This window comes from Haemorhous mexicanus, chromosome 10 (assembly GCF_027477595.1).
Source record: "Haemorhous mexicanus isolate bHaeMex1 chromosome 10, bHaeMex1.pri, whole genome shotgun sequence".
Taxonomy (NCBI): Eukaryota; Metazoa; Chordata; class Aves; order Passeriformes; family Fringillidae; genus Haemorhous; species Haemorhous mexicanus.
Window position 1 is genome coordinate 11,746,033 of NC_082350.1, and position 19,935 is coordinate 11,765,967.

Here is a 19,935-nt window from a genome sequence, read left to right on the forward strand (position 1 = left end):
TGATTTCAGAGCAGCTGTATGAATTACACACCAGGAAAGTACGTGGCATTACAGCTGCTTTTTTTTTGTTTTTACAGTGGCAGAAAGGCCTTGGATATTATACCAAAAATAGCTCCTCAGATTTTTCACAGAAAAACACGTGATATCTTGCACTGGCAACCCTGGGCAAAACTTCTGATCTCCTGTGAGTTTAACTATCACTGCGTCTTACAAAATGTGTGGGCAGCTTGCACTGCAAGTGACCTTCATACAAGGCCTCTGTGCTGTCTAAACACATTTTGTGGAGTAGAATAATCAGCAGTGAGCAAGCCAAATGATGATTTTAAGCCTCTACTTTCTCTTACAAGCAGCTACGTGACAGTAATGTGCCCTGGGAAGCTCTTGTGGAGAGGTTGCGTGACACAGCCACACCTGAAATGAAAGAGCCCACACAGGAAGTGGGCTGGGAACATTCACAAGAACAAATGTCAGCCAGGGCTACAAAGGAGGCAGAAGCAACGTGCCAGGAACAAAAACCAACTGAATAAAGGTGCATGTTCCATTGAAGCAATTGTTATAAGGCACGGCTGTATATTGGGTCAGACACATGGACTTTTCTTCTTTACTACAGAAAACAGTTTTTAAGGATTGAAAGAGGAAGAATAAAATATGTTTCACCATGAGCAACATGTAAATATTACAATGTTTAATAGGTTGGGTATCCTGAAATTGTGTTTTATCAGCATCATAGCAGTTACTGCAATAGAACAGGTTGTGGCTGCTTTGTATTTCTTCATTCTGATTTCTCTGTTTTGTATCTATGCTACAGGTACTCCATGGCTTATAGCAGACACTGTGGCATTGTCATTTATAGAGGGTAATTAATACATCCTTTATAATTAAGTATTAAACCACTGATTTCAGTATTTGGATATAATAGTTTCATATTTGAAGAGTGTAAGGAGTTTACAATTTTTTAACATGCCAAGTACTAAACTTGAATTTTATAAATTGATTAAAAACTATGAATAGAGGGTTCTTGTATAATTCTGTTCCTTCATAAACCAGTACTTTAATACTTAAATATTAGTTTATTTAAATTTTTTTGTTCTAGAACTACATACCAATATGCTGGAAACATTCAGTGACTGTTGATCTTTAGGTATAAGAAGCATTTCTATATATATTCTTTCATCTTGTGATTATTTCTTTTTAGAATAATGACAAATACAAATTCCATTATGTGGCTAAAATACTATACTAACTTAATAAATGAACAGAAAGTGTATTTTTGGGTAATGTAATTTTATTCCCAACATATGGCCCTGTAAGAACCTCTATAGAAAGATCTATTGCAGATATCACAAGTGAACAACAGATTTTTTATTACTGTAATATGCAAATACCATTGCTTTTGACAAAAGACAAAGTGAAGATCTATGTGTGAAGGATACATTTCTTTCAAAAAAAAAAAAAAAAGGCTCAGATCAAATGAGCCATCAGCAGCATTCCCACCAAGACATTGAACCTGTAACAAAGAACTGATGTGAAAATTTACGTGCACATTTTCTCCAATAACAAAAGCTGATTTTAAGAAGTTACTGACTGTGTGTTCACACCGTGTGTTGCAGTTCAGTGTCACCTCAGTTGTCTTATGTGAATTTTAAAGGCCATACATAACTACCCTATAAGATTGCACTGATGTAAATCCTAAATTCAGGGTTTCTTAAGGTTTTATTTTTTAACTTGGCTCACTTCAGTGATCTTTAAGGAATACTTTAAAATATGTCCCTGACAAGAGTTGTAGAAGTGCAACACTAAGAAGCTGGTGAATTGCAATATAGAACAATACACATTCAGAACTTTTTGTTAACCAACCTTGCAGCTATAAAGAAGATAAGGATATTGATATTGTTGTGTACTGAACTGTTTCCCAATAGTTCTTCAATACAATTGAATAGTTTCAATTGCTTTTTAAGGAATTCCAGCAGCACATAGAAATATTTAACTAAGAACCTGATTAGTCATGCAAACAACTTTCATAAAGCTAAGAGTATGAAAACTTACAGTGGTTCTTATTTGACAGGAAAATTAACATCAGACTCACCTCTCAAAGCTGAAAAAAATATTTCCCCTACCATCATACAATACCTTCTGCACTGGTTACCAGACCCTTAATGTTAAGAAAATGTATTTTAATATTTTAAATGCTCTTTAGCTATTCCACGCTCTGCAGTATCTAATTTTCTAGAGAATAAATTTCTCAAACATGATGAGTCTTAGTCAGTTCATGGTACATTACAAGCAGCAACACGACTGCTCATATGTAACAAAGTTGGTGAACAATTCAATTATAACAAAATTTAGTGTGCTGTAGCAGAGTTCATTCCCATGAAGAGAGTCAGTGGCAATGTTATTTAAATTCTCCAGTAACTCTAATTAGGTAAAGGGGCCAAAGAACTCCAACTGTTTCTGGAAACATTTTCCAGTCACAATGATATTTGCCATATGTTTCCTGTTTCTTCATTTATAGGTTTTACTTCAGGTGCTTTAAGTGTCACAGCCTTTAAAATGCAGCCTATGTATTGGGGATGGCTACTTTAGATGCAGTTGATACTTTAAAAATACAAAACTAAAAATCATTGAAGTAGAATCACAGAATATACTGGGTTGGGAGGGACCTATTGAGTCCAACTGAATCATTTCAGAAATATATGAGAACCTTTCTTCAGATTTGCATCACAGAAATAGTAATTTTAGTACGCTGAATTAATGGAATTATTATAGTAGCATTTCAACAGTACTTGAGCAGCCAGGCAAGAAATACAATCATTTTCTAATACCCAGTAACTAATCTTTCATCAGATTGAATACCCAGTAGAAAGGACTTTTGTAAATCATTCATGTCCCGAGCAAATTCTCTCATAGGACTAGTGTAAATCAGAGTAACTGCACTGCAGTCAGTGGATTTTCACCAATGGTTAATGGTGAAATATTAAAAGAGAAGCAAGGGTAAGTATTCTTAGCATTGTTCTAATATTGACATACTAGCAGTGTGCTTTTAATCACTGTATTTGGTAGTTCTAAAGTAAAAAATATCTTAACCAATTTTAAAAGCACATTTCCAATAATTTATAAGCCTTATGGAGAACATTTGCTTTTCACTTAAGTGCAGTGCAGCTAAATGTGGTTGGCTCTATAAGAAAAACATCTTCATACTGTCACACAAGAGAAACACAAAACCAAAAAAAGTTCTGTAAAAAAGTTCTGGAATTTGTTCTATACTTGTGCTTCTGTAGATTTTTCTCTTGACTGTTTCTTTTGAATACAAGGTTGTATAAGTAAAAATATTATTCCCACCATGTATAGCAATCCAGCTATGTAAAAAGAAAAATCATATTTTTGTGTGATGTCATAGATCCAACCTGGAAAATAAAGACAGAACATATTTGTTACAAAGTTTGCCAAAAAGGTACATTTCATGAGAAAATTCAAAAAATACTTCACATTTCTTTCATGACATTTCTGTCAAATCCACAGATGCTTTGTGGAAAAACATATTTTTCAAATATGTTATCACAGGTTTGATTTTAAAATTTTTTAATCTTAAAGCAATTAGTTCCTCCTCCCTATCAGTGTCTCTCTAAAATGCCCAATACTGGGTATTTCAAATGCTATGCCTTGTGCAAGCAAACACGTTCCCCAGAGCTGTTTCCAAGCCTCACATACCAATAGAAGACTGTTCAAGAGATACAATCTCAATACTTCAATGACTCTCATTCCAGCCTCGATTCCTTTGCAAAAACACAATAAAGTTACTTCTTCATTAAAGTAACTTATTCATTACTTTGGGAAGGTTTGAGAATCCAAATAAGCAAAACTCCCTCACTCCATGCTGGCTGCATTGCGATGTACCACAAGATCAGAAGCTCTCTTTACATCAGCTACCTGCGTCCAGTTTCCTTCTTAACCAAAGACCAAATTCAGAGACAGGTTTAGCACAGATTGGGAGGTGCTGAGGGAGCGTGGCAGAGTAAAACTGCTGCTTTCAAGGGGCACTGAGAGAGCTTTCTTCTCACTCGTGTCGCTCACCCCGTGGTGGGGAGAGAAGGGGCTCTCGCTTTCCTGGGCTGCTCATGCTGCTGCTGGCTTCCCTTCAGCCTAGAGCTGTCCCTGGCTGACTAAGGCCATGACTCCCAAGCTTTCTCACAGCTTTCTTCTCAGCAGCACCTCTGCAAAAGAGAGTTGGAGTCTGACATAGTACTGACAATCAGTACCTGTATATCTTCTGTATTCCCCCACCTCTTTCTATGAGGAAATTTGTAAGGAATGTCTGTTTAAACCTAAGTAACTCTAGGGATAGAATACGTACACTTCTCCCTTCTGCTGGGGATGGCAGAGGTTATGAGCTGTAAATCTGCACATCGTAAAGCTCAATGTTATGTCCATTGTGGAGCAGCTGTGATTTTGTTAACTACACATGCTCATAGCATAAGAATGTTTAATAACACAAAGAGTCACAAGGTCATTACACAAACATCTGTTGGTTAGCAATTTGAACTTTTTACCTGCAAAGGGTGGTCCAAACAGAGCAGATATTCCATTGGCACAAATGATGATGCCATAGGCATTTGCAAGGTGTTTAGTTCCAACTAAATCTTCAGTCACAACAGGCATTAGAGAAAAATAGCCACTAGAAAATCCTATTAGAGCACAAACCACAGCCAGGCCAATATATGTCTGCATTAGTGGCAAAGTAAGGATGCAGGTGACCAGGGTAAAGTTAGCCATGAGGAAGACATTCCATGTGCTGATGCATGGCAGATCAGAGATGATTCCAAGGATCACTTTACCAAAAATATGAAGAATGGCTATAATGGATGTCAAAGGAAATACATTGTCCTGCCTAGATAAGTTGTACTGCTTGACTATTTCTGGAAGGTGAATAAAGGGAATGACAAAGCTGCTATAGGCAAACAAAGCCCAAATGATAAAGGCCACGAATACTCTATTGGTAAACAGTGATGCAGCTCCAAAGTAGCTGGAGTACCAGAGTGCAAAGCCCTTCCTGACTGTAACTGTCAGCTGGCTCACTGTCTTAAAGAGGCGCAGTCCAAACATGCTCCTTCCACCTCCAGATTTACCTCCAATTTCTATGTGCTGCACACTGCCAAGCACTTCTTCATTTGCTACCTCTTCTTTTTTCTCTGGTTCCTCACCAAGGACTCCATTAGATTTTATAGTCTCTGTAGAGTGGGACAGAGCTTTGGCCCGATTTTCTTCGCTGTCATTTCTCACCACATATTTTTCACGGAGCTCTTTGGGAGAGAGTGGTCTCATGAGTGCCCCGCAGACACAAAGGTTCAGGGAGATGGCCCCCTGGATGAACATGGCATTCCTCCACCCAAATTCAGTGCAGAGGTACTTCAGTAAGGCAGTCATTAGGAAAGCTCCAAACCCCGTTCCCGTGGTACTGAGCCCTTGTGCAAGTGCTCTTCTGTTCTGAAAATATTGCCCTACCATGACCACTGCAGGCAGATAAACCATGCCACTTCCAATACCTATAAAAAAAAAGTTAAATAAATCTGAACTGTTTGCCAACAATGTAAAATTGCAGTGAAAAAAAAATCAGTTTTATTCCTAACTTTTGTGTAAGCATAGTAGTAAAACCAATAATAGATATTCAATTCCGATGTTAGCTTTCATTGCTGTCTCGTAGTGTTCTCCAAAATCTGCAATAGTCATTCCAGAGAGAATGCAATACTGATATTTATTGCCAGAAAAACTAAACACATGGAATATAAAACCTTTATCTCAGGTCAGCATGACAACACTGAAAGTTACAAATGTCCCACAACCAATCAGTGACAGTTACTATGGGGACAAACATAGATAGGGCCTATTTTGAAATATCTGCAATTATAATACCCACATCTGATGGTATCAGTGACCAGAACTGCTTAGTGAGCACATCTTGTTGCTTTCACCTAAGTTCCCCAGCAATGAAGATTCACACTGAGTTTCTGTCCTTGTTCAGGAACAGGAGCCACAGTGACCATGACATGTATTTGAGGAGTCAGCACGTGGGGTTAGTGCACTGGTGGGACCTCAGGGGGCTTCCAGGCTGGTTCTCTTTGGGCAGTCCAGGGAGGGCCACACAGTAGCTGCTCAGTCTTACAAGGCAGATCTCTAATTCCCTTGAAAACCCATCACCTGTAGTTAAAAACCAGGCTGGGCATTCACAGCATATACTTCAAGCAGAAAGTGATGAATTGTGCAAACATCATTAGAGGTAACAGTTCACCACTTTTTCTCACAGCAAATTCTTCATAGAGGGATTTGGATTGGAACAGGAACATGCAGAAGATGCTTCCCAACTCACTGTGATTGTAATTCAGAAGTGTTCTGTGACTTAGAAGTTTTCCTGAATAGGTGCTAACGTAGCTGCATGCAGCTACAGCATGATCTAGCTGCAGCTAGGCCAAGGAAAGCCGTGATTCCAAAAAAGCCCGAAAAAAAGCCCTTCAACATCACAGCAGTGACCCTGGCCAGAGCTGACCCATTTTGCATTTTAGAAGTATTTCTTTCTTTCCTAGGCAAATACACAATTGGGCTTTTATTTTTGGGCTTTTTTTTTCCCAAGAAACATTGCTAGAAACTGAGCATTCAGGCACTAAGGGTCTGTTGGTTTTGAAGGAAGATGCCTAAACCAACATCATTTTGTGTTTTTATTGGGCTCTTACACATGTCAAAAGGTTTCCTAGACATCTAATTTCATTAAAATGACAAAACATTACTTCAGTCATTTTGATTTTAAGAATTGTAGTGATATTAGTTGCTCTAAGTGGTTGTTGGTGCAATATGAATAACCATTATTAGAAACTGCATATGAAATACAGCCCCATGCATTATCCTAAGTGAGGCTGGGATAAAGTTAATTTACTTCCTAGCAGCTCATCTGGTGCTGTGTTTTGGATTTGTGACCCAATCCCTGCTGCTAACACAGGCATGGTTTAGCTGTTGTTGGACACTGCTTACACAGCATCAAGGCCTTTTCTGTTTCTCACCCCCTGTGAGTGGCAGAGCACCAGAAGCTGGGAGGGGATGCAGTGGGACAGGGGACCCCAGCTGACTGAAGGGACATCCCATACCACGAGATGTTGGACTCAGCAATGAAACTGAGGGAAGTGAGGAGGAAGGGAGGGCACTTGGAGTTGTGGCAATGTCTTCCCAGATAATAGTTACACATGACCAAGCCCAGCTTTACTGGAAACAGCTGCCTGCCTGCCTGCCTGCCTGCCTGCCTGCCTGCCCGTGGGAAGTAGTGAATGAATTCCTTATCTTTGTTTTGCTTGTGCATTCAGCTTTTGCTTTATCTACCAAACTATCTTATTTTTACCTTTCTGATTCTCTCCCCATCCCACTGTGGGAGAGTGAGTGAGCAGCTGTGTGCAGCTCAGCTGCCTACCAGCTGTAACCCACTTCAACCTTTAAAATGGGTTTTGAAGCAGTGCTGAATTATCATAATCCAGCATTTTATTAATGTGGCACAACTTCTGGAGAAAACATTTGTTATTCTTTCCTGTGACAAGGACAGGAGTTAGCTAGATATGAAATTAATCTTTAAATTTTACTTGTCAGAGTTTGGGTTACAGTTACTCTCCTAATTAAAAATGTCCTCTAATGTATTCCCTTGGGTGAAACTGATAGAAGTTCCACGTTCACATGGCAAACTTAAAGAACAACAGAAGTTGCTGGGCCCAATTTACTGAATAAACAAGTTTCCTAAAAAGATAACAGCTTGTAAAAAGTGGGAAAGCAAAGCTGGAATAACTTTACCGTCTACCTTCCCTATTTACTCACTCAAATAAGCTTCAAAGGAATCAAAAATAATTGAAAGAACCTTCAGACATTAGTGCAGCTCTCACCAGCTGTCACTCCAAAGGTGAGGAAGAGGTAGTGCACATTTGAGGCATAGGCACTCAGTATCCAGCCCAGGGCATTCAGGATCCCTCCAATTATGGCTGTCGTGCGGCACCCACACATGCTGATGAATAAACCAATAAAAGGACCTGTTAAAAAACATGGAAGAAATTATAAATCATTTATTTAATTCTTTATGCTCTAATAATATTTCACCTTAAGTTTCTAAATGTTTTAAATAAAATGTTAAAACATCAGGCAACTTGTGCAAGTCAGTTTATTTTTCATATTGTTTCTTAAAGTCATGGAAAGAGAAATACAACCAACTGATTAAATACTTAGCAAATACCAGCAATACCTACAATCAAAGTGGCCCCATGAAGAAGGGGCACTTTAAAGAGAGGAATAAGCTGAAACTCTTGTTGCCCGTGCTGATGCTGTATGAATGCAAGACTTTTTCACAAGTAACCAGAAGTTAAGCATTTTATCTTGTTTTCAGCAGGATAATTTAGGCAGATATAAACATAACTTTTTTCAGTCTTCATTTAAGGAGTCATACTTTTGTATATACATATATACACAAACATTTCCTCCAGATACTATTTTGGGTTGATCCAACTACAACTAAAAAAATACATTTTCATTCAGCTGCCAGACTGAAATAGAAACTGTGTGAATTCAACATTTTCTCCTCACAGATGCAGCATGGGGAGGACTCCAAGCTTCACAGATCATGTTTTCTTAATTCTAATTGGACCAGGAAGTCACAGCCTTCCTTTTCTGCTCATGCAGTCTCCTGGGCTGTCTTCCCTGTCATCTTCCCTGTTATTCCCCTTCTCCATCTACATTGTAAAATTTGTCCTGGTGACTTTAAAAGGTCAGCTTGGGACTACCATAAGAAAATACTTTAGGGATGAACAGCAAACATATTCTAAAAATTTATCTAGTTTTAAAATAGGTGATGCTGGCACATACCTACAATAAGTGTGATGCCCATGCTGAGGGAGCTAATCCATGCTGTTAAGCCACGACTTTGATTAAACTCTTCAAGCCATTCCATGTTGAGTATTCCAAGGGCCATTTGGGAGCCCATGATGAGTATGTGCACCAGGAAAGAGGAAAGTACAATCATCCAAGCCCATCCTCCATCGATGTTTGGATTAGGTTTAACCGGCTTACTTCCAATTTTGGAGTCATCTCCAAAATCATAGCCAATATCCTCTCGACTAGCATACATTTTCTCCACAGTATTCTGAAGCAAATGCAGTAAATACCTAAAAATACATACAAAATATTCAGGTTTTGTGGTTTGGTTATGGTGAATGCCATAAATCACTATTGTATTTCACCACTGTAGTTAGTGCAGTTGTAGTGAATACTGTGACTTCATTGTTCAAATGTAAAATGCTTAGGAAATTGTCCAATCAATTTATTTCTTTGTGTAACTTGGTATCATGGTTGTCTATGCAGGAGTATTTACAGGCTGACAGTAGGCTGCATTATTTCCATTACTATATATTTTACTTACTTTTAGGTGGCTCACTCTTCATGGGTTGACTGTGGTCACAAAAAAGATTGGTCTTTCTCTGTATATTACTTCTCTGTGTCACCTTCTGCTGTCCCAGTAAGATGATGTGCCTTTGTGTTCAAGTTCATAAAGCTTGGAGTAAAGAAACAGCAGGTAGATGAAGTTGCCACATCTTTTCAGAGGAAACCAGTTTGGGGATGTATTTCCTCCTTAGCAGTGGAAGAACAAGAATGAAGACAGCAAAAGATAAGGAATTCAGATTCTTAATTTTCAAAATGTTTTGCTTACATAAATCACAACGAGGCAATTGTTGCTGCCTGTCTCTTTAATAGAGTCAACATAACAACAGTTTGCTATTATGTGTTCAGTTTCCATAGTATTAATCCTTATAACCCTACTAAAAACAAAGAATTTTTCCAAATTGATGTCAATGCCTATCAGAATCTAACTGAGTGGAGGAGTTACATGCATAGGTGTACATAGGATCGGGTCACAGTAGCTTAATTTGACTACTTTGCTTTATTCTATTGTTAATCTAAGTAAAGATGGCAACACAAGGTGAAAATAATTTCAAAACCTCTTTTAATTGATTAACAGTCAAGGTGCAGTCTTCCCTCCATCTGATTTCTGCAGCAACAGATTCAAATCTTACCCAACTGTGAAGCACCACATAGGTTTCCATGGAGACTAGAAATGCAATGATACAAATTACCAGAGATGGTAATTTTTTGTCTTCTTTTCTTCTCCAGAGAAATAAAAAAACCCATCAGCTTCACGACAGTGGAAAGGGAAAAAAGTTATCAAAAATTGTTTTTAAAAGCTCCTTATGTCTCCTGTGAGCTCTCAGAATGTGTGCCTCTGGGCTGGCTCCTCACTGCTGCAAACAGTCAGTGAATAGACAAACTCAGATTCTGTACCAACTCAAAATTTGTCTTTAAATACGTGAGTACATTTTGTTTCTCAAGTTACTGCCTTTCCAAACTATTTTACTTTTTTCTTATTGCTAGATAAACACACAGGGAAGGCACTGGGGCATTCCACAGTAATCCATAGCTGGAATCAGAGCTGGCCAGTCCCAGACACCAGTGAACACCTGTTGATATGTGCAGCCTCTCCAGCCTGGCTGCTGCCTAAGTTCCCTTTTTACTCCAGTGCCACCTGACCCTTCCTGGCAGTGCAGGTAATCGTGTGTAACTAGGGGCAGCTTGAGCATCTAGGTTCTGAGAACACACTGATCTGCCTCAAAAGTGAGCTGCAGGTAAAATATGTTGCACTCCTGGTAGCAAATCTTTCACAGATGGATATTCTATAGTGACTAAGTTGTCATTAGCCCTAACTTGGCCATGGGAGGTAATGGTGACGACACAGTGAGGAAGAACGAGAACTGTGCACATTTAACACTTGTTGCACAGACAGATAAGCTGGGATCAATTGATGAGTTGCTAGTGGAAATGGATACTGAAATGCTTTCCAGGCTATCCCTTTCCAAACTGGGAAACAGAGAATGGGGATAGTGCTTAGAGGTCCTTCTAGAGGTCCTGCAGGGTATTTGAGGGAGGACGAGCAGCAGGGGAACAAGTCAGAGCCATGCAGTGGTACAGACTGGTTTTATGACCATAAAAGGACAGCCTGGTCACAATTATTACATTATATTATTAATTAAATTAAAGAGGACAGCCTTAGTCATAATTATACCTCACCCTTCCTCTGCAAAAGATAGGTCTTAAAGAAGACATCTCAACCCTTCCCTAATAACGTACTGGGAGCCAGATCCTCTGTTGCTGTAGGTTACAGGACTACGTACAGAGGATTCAGCCCACTCACAAGGCAGAGAGAGACTAGGTGCAAAAAGGTGATAAACACAGTGAATAATCATGCCAATGGGAAATAATGAGAAGAGGCAGAATGAAGGAAAATCGCAAGCTGTTGCACATGCTCTGCATAAGATTGATGAAAATGTATGAGGGATATTACAGTGCATCTTAGATAATGGAATACAACATTATGTAACTGAAGATTCAGAGTCAAGATTAAATGTAAAGCCTCACCTTTCTCTCTTATACTTTTGACTGGTTTTGTGCACACCTGAATCCTGATACTGGATACAAAAAATTTCTTCTTTGGACCAGAAATAGGCACATCTTTTATATATTTTGAATTATTTGAAGAAAAATAATTTATATTGATCTGCTAAGTTATGACACTCCTCTTTGCAGTCTTGCTGACAGAACTGGCTTAGATTGAGTAGATGCAAGTTAATGTCATGCTTGTATCAACCCCCACAAATCTTCAGAAAATGCATATATATTCCATTTGAACCGAATTCTTGCTTATTATTACTTTCATACTATTAACTTTTCACTAAGGTGACAAGTTCAGAGTGAATACACTCAAAAGCAGAGGAGGTAATCTCCAATAACTGCACAAACTCAGTCTCTGGATAAAGCAAGGATTGGATGCCTGGATCCCTTCCCCAGGACAGTCTGATCATCCCATGGCCTGTTGCAGCCAGGAGAAAGGCACATACCTGCCTTCAACCTTCTTCCCACACAGCACTGCAAGAACAGGCTCGTGGAAGGCAGAGGAGCCAAATGAACTCTCTGCAATTGTGAAATCCTAGAGAAACTGTAGTGAAAATGACAGCAGCTGACGAAGCCAGCCAGTTTCCCCAGCAAGCAATGCAGGGAAGACCCACTCATGCTAACAGTGTTTGAATACAGCCCCTCAGGAAGAATTTCATTTAAAGGCAGGGAAATCTGGATTCTTATTTGGTCACCTGTAAAAGAATGAGATTATTTTTTCCCCAGAAAAGCTTTTTAGACTAAATGCACACAAAGTATGCAGAGGTCTTAGAAAAATGGCCCAAGCATTAGTGCCTGTGAAGATGCTGAGCTTTTTTGAAAACCTGACTCATGAGCTATTTTAGGGACAAATGCAGGTGCTGTAATAAGACCTAAGTTAGCAGCAAAACACCCAAGTTCTATGTACCACAGTGGAGCTATGGCTCTCTAACTTTTAGTTCAACTAGATCACTGAAAAACATCTGCTCTTGCTATAAAAAGTCCATATGATGAATAATTTACATATATTTGGTCAACTACCTCCAGCATTTGACTGCCTCAGTGTTAAAAATTATAGAATAAAATTGTACTTAAAGACTGTTCCAATGGATAACTCATAAATGCATAGTAATGAGGTTTACTTTGTAATATTCCCAGTAATCATGCCACACGTAATTATTTGGTTGCTGAAGGCATACAGAGGAAATATTGCTAAAAACATGGTTTATTTTGGTTGTCATATGTTTCAGCAGTCTGACTTCACCTTACCAACATGCCGAGCACTTCAGCTGTCAGCAGCTTTACTGAGATGTGGACAGCGGCCACCTCTGCCAGTCAGAGTCCCAGTGCATAAAAATGCATGCCCAGAAAGGAACACAAAATCAGGGAAATTAAATGCTTAAAAGGATAAACTAACTGTCAGGGTCACAAGTTTGCATAAAGTCGGCAGCAGTTCCGTTTGCAGACCGGGGGTGCTGCCCTGCTGCCCCTCCCTGAGGGATGTTTCCAAACCACGCTCAGGCGGCCTCCCCGGAGACCCCTCGGTGCTGCTGTGCCCCGGTGTGACCCACGCGCGGTGCCCCGTCCCCGGGCACAGCAGAAATGGCTCAGCGAGCGGACACTTTTCTCCCTTCGGTTCCACGGGCGTGGGCAGCTAGCATCAGGCGTGCACCTCTCTTTTGTACAGGCTCACAGCCCGTTCCGGGAGCAGCCCGAAGGCAGGGGATGTACTTTTTTCTCCCAAGAGAACACCTTTGGGAGCTTCACACGCGACGACTTCCCAGGACTCCGGCTCACCTATGCGAAGCAGAGCTAGGGCGGGAACGGCCGCCACCGCCCGGGCCGCGGGGCTGCCACAGGGACAGCTCAGCAGCGGCCGTCGCGCAGCCCGGGGCCGGGGCGGGGGCGCGGGCTCGGCCCGCGGGGGCTGCGGCGGGGCCGGGCGGCGGGGGCGGCGTTCTGGAGGCGGTGCGGCCGCGGCACCGCCCGCCCGCCCACCGAGCACAAAGGATGACCGCGAGTTACCCCGCTGCGGCAGCCGCGCTCCTGGTCCGCCGCACCTCCGAGGGGCCGCCGCCTCCGGCCCCGAGAGCCCCGCGCCGGGACAGCCTGGGACAGCCCAGCCCCGCACAGCCCAGCCCCGCACAGCCCAGCCCAGCGCGCCTCTGCCGCAGGCGGCGCGGCCGCTCCGCGTTCCCCTCCCGCTCCGGTGCCGCTGCCGTGTGGTGGCTCCCGGCTCCTCCCGAGGTACTCACCGCGTCGAGCTCCGCCAACGCCGCCGTCTCTGAGCGCCTCGGCACCGAGTCCCGCTGTCAGCCCAACCCGCGGCGCTGCTCCGCGCCCCGGGACCACGGAGGCTGCTGCGGGCTCCGAGGTCCACCTGCGCCCGGCTCCGCTCAGCGCCCGCGCCGGCTCAGCCTCGCCCGTGCTCACCGCCCTGGGGCTTATTTTCCATAAGAGTGCGGCACCGGTCTGGGGCCTCCTGCTCCCCAGGCAGCTCGTCCTCTGCACCGCGTTGTCTCCATTCTCTGCAATTTCAAATCTCCACGCTCTTTCATTCCTGCGATACCGGCTAATTCTGGTTTGGCAGAGCAGATTTGCAATCCTCTCACATGCACACTCTTGTGGCTGAACGAAGTTTATTGCTGCACAGGTTATGGCCGGAAATTTACATCCCAGAGAGCTGGAGGATATGATCCAATAAAATCAGCCAGTATCGAGATTTTAACGGCCGTTGAATATGTTTATTTCAGAGTGGCTGGTTGAACTTATGAATCCAAACCACCCTGACAATGCAGCTTGGGAAGTTTCACTGTATGGTACCTTATTTGCACTATAAATAAATTTCAAAAATATGCTACCCTTAGGAGAAGAGCTGCAAAAATAAATTACTTTTTGAGACCAGTATCCGCTCCTCCGTTGGATCTTTCTAAGTAACCTGACCAATGAGGTTTACATTCTGCAATTAGTTGCTCTATTTGCAGTGAATATACCCAGGCGAAGGTGCCCATATGCCAACACACATAACTTTCATTCTCAGAGATTCTTGATGTCCTAGCAGTGCACTGAGTAGTATAAATGAAGGCTGTTCAAAAAGACATAAGTGTTCTTGAGAGGAGACAAAATGAGGAGAGGCCAACAGGAATGTTTTGTGTTACACATACTGCCTATGTGCAAAACGTGGCACAGAATCTGTTAGAGAAGAAATGGTCAGAAGATGGTTAAAAATATTAATTTGGGGCTTTTAAAATATTTTTTCTGCATTTTTGCTTGACTCTCCTCCATCTACTGAAAAAATCAAGTCTGATCTGTTTCTTTCATTTAAAAATGTGCTGATGTTGATTATGGATCTAATTTATCAAATAAATCAATATGAAACACTTCTGTCTGGGCTGGGTTCAAGTGTGTGGCAGATTATGAGCAATTGCTAGAGCTTCAGTCTTTAGATAAAACTTACACTGCTTTGCATTGTAGTCTTCAAAAAGAAATCCTTTTGCAGAATAAATAACTAGATTAGTGTCAGAGACTTGTGATTAGGTTTATTTATATCTCCTTCATAAATAAAACTAAATTTCCATTTTAAAAGACTGTGATAGTGCATTGCAAATATGTGTCATTCTACAGTACACATGTTCCCTGATGATTTAATCTTTTACAGTAATACCTTGCCCAACAGTGTATGGGCACTTGTATCCCAGAATTTAATTTGTAACTTGGCATTAGCTTTGTGACTGGAGTCTGCTTTCTTAAAAGGCCTAATGCTAGGGGCTTGGCATTTGAAATTTGCTGCTTATTGACTAGTGTTATTGCTCAAGTTTGAGACACATACACTTGGATTTATGAATTATCTAACATGCTAACATCCCTTCAGTCTGCTGCAGAAACAGATTTGACTGGCTGTAAACCCAGTGCCTCCAGTACCTGAGTGCCACCTATGTGCCTAAATCCTTGTGCCCACAGAGATTTGATCTGGTGGAGGATTTACTCAGCTGTGTCATACTGCTTCAGCAGTTTTGATTCATATACCACAGGGGTTCTGGGCTATTGTTTTGGATTTATGTTGTCCCTTGGGAAGATAAGTATGTGTGGATCTACTTGAATTGTAACCACTAAACTGTGCAGGTCTAACAGCAAGAGTATGAATTATGTTCAGTAAGGAAAAAAGTCCATTTTGTAAGAATGGAGAGGACAATCCTATGGTATAAGAAAGTGTCTGCCATTTTCAGGTAAGAAGAATAAGGTGCCTGATCCAGTAAAATAAGAGGTAAACAAAGTGTGACAGACTCTGATGCCTTAGAAATCTTAACTGTGTAAAATGCTTGGATGGCAAGCAGAGTAACCCCAAATGAAAAGGAAGGATGTTTTACTAGTCCCTTAAACATAAAGGTAATTAGATGTCATAATATAACTTAGAGGGAAAGAGTGGAGGGAGAGAGGGAAGACTTGATAACTCAATTTCCTTTACTGTCTGGGGGTCACTGTGGCACTATAGTCCTAGAAGTGGTGGTTGGAAGGGATCTCTGGGATCCACCCTGTCCAGCCTTCCACTTGAAGCAGGACTGTGACCTGTGGTATTGCAGGTCAGTCGTGGCCTTGCTTAAGCTGCCCTTGAAAGCCTTCAAGGATAGAGACTGGCTGGCCTTTCTGGGCAGTATGTTCCTGTGTAGCACCCGCCATGCTCAATCACATGCATCCAGTCACAACTCCAAGGACTCAGCTTGTGACTTTTCCTTCTGGTTTTGCCATTTGCTGCTACTGAGAAGAGCCCAGCTCAATAATCTTTGCCACTCCCCTTTGAGTAGTTTTATGTTGTCATCAGATATCCCCTTATTTTCTTCTCTGCCAGGCAAACCAAGCCCAACTTATTCTAAACTCTTCACAAGTTGCATGATGTAGGCCATTCATCACCTCATCAGCCCTCTGCATGGCCCTCTCCTGTTCCTTGACATCCTTCTTGAACTGGGGAACCCCAAACAGGACACATTATCCCATGTGTGCACTCACTATCACTAAATAAGAAGTGATGATAATCTCTATTCATCTGCTGTCTGTGCTCCCTTCCTAATGTAGCTCAGAGGGTGGTTCACTTTATTCACAGTGAAAACACCCTGTTGGCTCATGTTCAGCTTAGTGTCCACTGTGACCCCACATTGTCTTCAGCTGCTGCTCTGGCAACTTGCACTGGTGCCTGACACTATTCAACCACATGTGTTCCCTTTGCACTCCTCATCACACTTTGTAAGGTTTCTGTTGCCTCAGTTTTTGAGTTTCCCAAAGGCCTCTCAACTGGATCTCCACTGTTTGATTTGGAAATCACCCCTTCTAAGGGGTGAAAATCTGCTGCAAGTGCATGCTATATAATTATTCAAGCTAAAATCAAAGTAAAGAACAATTCTGGCACCAATTTTTGACCCTTGAGTGTTCTGCTTGTACTGGTCACCAACTAAACACCCCATTGATTCCTATTCTCCAAGCCCGGGATTCCATGTAGTTTTAACCCCTCTCGCAGTTCATTCACTCAGCTTCAACCAGTTGCTTAATCCTCATTGCTTAAAAGGGTAGCTGAACTCTAGATCTCACAGATCATTCAGCCCTCTGGAAATGCATACTGATAAAAATATAAAGTGCTATTTATCTTCCCAGCACTTTTCCTCTACTATTGCTGTAGTGCTGATCCCTCTCCTCCCTAAAGCTCTCATTAAGCTGCCACCCTGCTTCCCATGAAGTTGTAGTGCTGTAGTGATTGATGAGGAAGGACAGGTTTGAAAGAGGAGCTTGGCTTCTGCAGCACCAAGATACAGAACAGAAAAAAAAATCCTTCTCCCTGTTTTGTTGAACCGCTGAACTTTCAACCAGTACAAAGTATCACCAAATGACCCGGCTAATTCTTCATTGTACAAGTTACTGTTAAAAGGAAAGATAATTAATGGTATTTATAGATTTTTTTTCTCCTCTTTCTTCCATGAGCCTCTTTGGGTGACTGAAGAATTCTGTATATTTGCAAGGGCATGTTACATTGGTGCTGGGTAAAAAGGCAAAAAGGAAAACAAACTAGTATTATCATTTGGCATAGAGACTGCACAGTAGTACAGCTACCTTGCAACACCCTTAAAGCTTGTGCCCTCTCTTCATTTTGGTAACTCCAGACTGCCAAACAGAAATAATGCATATTTTCTTCTTTTTCTACTGGCTGTCTGCAGAGAATCCTTGGTATCTTTGGTGGATTCAACCACAAAACAATATTACCAAACAATACTCTGAGCAAGTATGAACATTTTCATCAATTCCCCTGCCTACTCCCATGACAGCTCAGGGTCTTACTCAAATGGGAAAGAATGAACTAATTTGCTAACTTCAAGTTCACCCAATACTGAGGATAGGCCATGGGAATGGAATTCAAAAGTAGAGGAAAAAGCAACATTGCTGGCATGGAGATTTCCTTATGGAGAATAACTACTTGTCATTTCTGTCTTCTCTCTTCTTTCTCCAAGAGCTGATTAATTACAGCAGCTACAGATATAGAAGGTCCTGTTCAATTTCCTTAGATCCTTTAGGAGTACAGTGCAGAATCATAGAATGATTTGTGTTGGAAGGGACTTTAGAGATTGTGTAGTTTCAAACCCCCTCCTGTGGTTAGGAACACCATCCACTAGACTGAGTTGCTTAAAGCCCCATCCAGCCTGGTCTTGAGCATTTCCAGGGATGGTGCACCCACAGCCTCTCTAGGTAATCTCTGCCAGTGCCTCACCACCCTCAGGGAAGAATTTCTTTGTACCATTTAATCTAAGGCTATCCTCTTTCAATTAAATTGTGTAAAAGACACACTGTGTAGTGTGAAAGTTTCCTGGACTGTATTAAAAGAACCAAAGAATGTTTCTCAGCAGAGGTTAACAGTCCTGCCTCAGAGTGGAGAGGCTATTTTACCAGTGACTTGTCAAGATTCATATTAGATGTTCTCCCAGCAAAACTGAGCACTGCCTCACATGAGAAGTTGGAGGTTCATCCTGCCACAAGAAGTGCAGCAAGAATGAAGGGAGAAAGTGAGCAGGAACAGAATACTGAGTTGCAGAAGAAGTCTAAAGAGCTGGCAGGGTACATTGTATGGGTAGGAGTATGTATGGTGGCTGCAGCTTCTGAACTGAACTGCTGCCACCCACACACTTTTAAGTTCTTCAATGGCAGCAGCAACAGCAAACCTACATTTCCATGTTATAGCTAAAGACTTCCACAGAAAAATGTGTGTTCTGCAACTCTTTATAGTTATTTCCCTAATTCAGAAAGTCACAGCACAGGAGGAATGACACTTGCTAACAAAACAAAAGAAGAGGTGATAAAACAGTCCCTTTTTGCGGCGTTATTTAACTTCAGCTTTCTACATTAGCAATCAAAGTTGTATATTGAGAAGGGAAGATAAACTATCTTATCAGGAAAACTCCTATGAGTCCTAAGTGCAACTGCAACACTGACATGTTTTGCACACGGTGATATCTCGCTTTTCTGGTTTAAAACGTGTGAGTACAAGGGTGTGGTTGCAGCTGGCTGAACATCTGAAGTACCACGTGAAGACAGAACTTGGGGCCTCCAACATGACTCACACTGGCACTGCAGTCACTTCCCGTGGGTCAGACTTGGGCATGTAAGAGACCTCAGAGCATGCAGTGCATGACTTGGTTGTGGGTTCCACCTGTTGTAAATATACCAAATTAACTGCAAATTCCTGCAAGGTCAAATTAGCACTGAACTAGTTAATATAAATTTAAGTATTTATTTCAGTGGTACCAAGGCTATGTGTGATTTTATGGCACTCAAATCACAGTATTAATTTGTGTGTGGTGGCTTTCTAAATTTTTGCTCTTGAAATGTATGAAACTTCATACCCATTCCAGTGGGTATGAATGTGTCTAGTGCAAACCAATACATTTGGGCTTGCTACAGATTACGCATAAAGTTTAAAATATATACCTAGCTTTGTTCTGTAGTTTTCTTCATGCTTATCTTGAGAGACATTTTGGTCAAAAGAATCTTCCAATCTCTAAACATTTTAAAAACATAATATAAAACAGCATTTGTGCTTGTAAACATTGAGGTTTTCTGAGATTGATTTGAACTGTGTGATTTTCCTTTCTGTTTCCCTTTTTATTTGCTGTAGCACCACTGCCAAAGTATTACATTCTTTATAAACAGTTTCTGAAATATCAAAGCTTTCATTAAATCTTAACACAACATTTCAATAACTTGATTTGGGTAAAGTCCCAAAGCAATATATTTTCAGAAAAGGTCTTTTTTAAACACCAGAACAGCAATGGTGTTATGATTTATGAGAACAGAGCAGGTAAACAATGCATAGAGACAGAAGGAGACACATACACTGTCCTCCACTGAATTGAGAGCTGTAAATATTTCAGCCAAGTTACAGCAGGTGACTTCCTCAGCTCACAACTAAAC

At 41.2% G+C, this 19,935-nt stretch overlaps 1 protein-coding gene across 1 annotated transcript; it reads right to left on the minus strand.

Annotated features, from left to right (window-relative positions):
- Positions 1-1,267: 1,267 nt before the first annotated feature.
- Positions 1,268-13,882, minus strand: SLC16A14 (solute carrier family 16 member 14). Its single transcript, XM_059855345.1, has 6 exons — positions 13,746-13,882; positions 9,431-9,639; positions 8,878-9,176; positions 7,908-8,051; positions 4,548-5,540; positions 1,268-3,404 (listed from the first exon to the last, which is right to left on the minus strand). Exons 3-6 carry the CDS (start codon positions 9,137-9,139, stop codon positions 3,259-3,261), a joined length of 1,545 nt encoding a protein of 514 aa, XP_059711328.1. The 5' UTR covers positions 9,140-9,176; positions 9,431-9,639; positions 13,746-13,882; the 3' UTR covers positions 1,268-3,258.
- Positions 13,883-19,935: the final 6,053 nt, after the last annotated feature.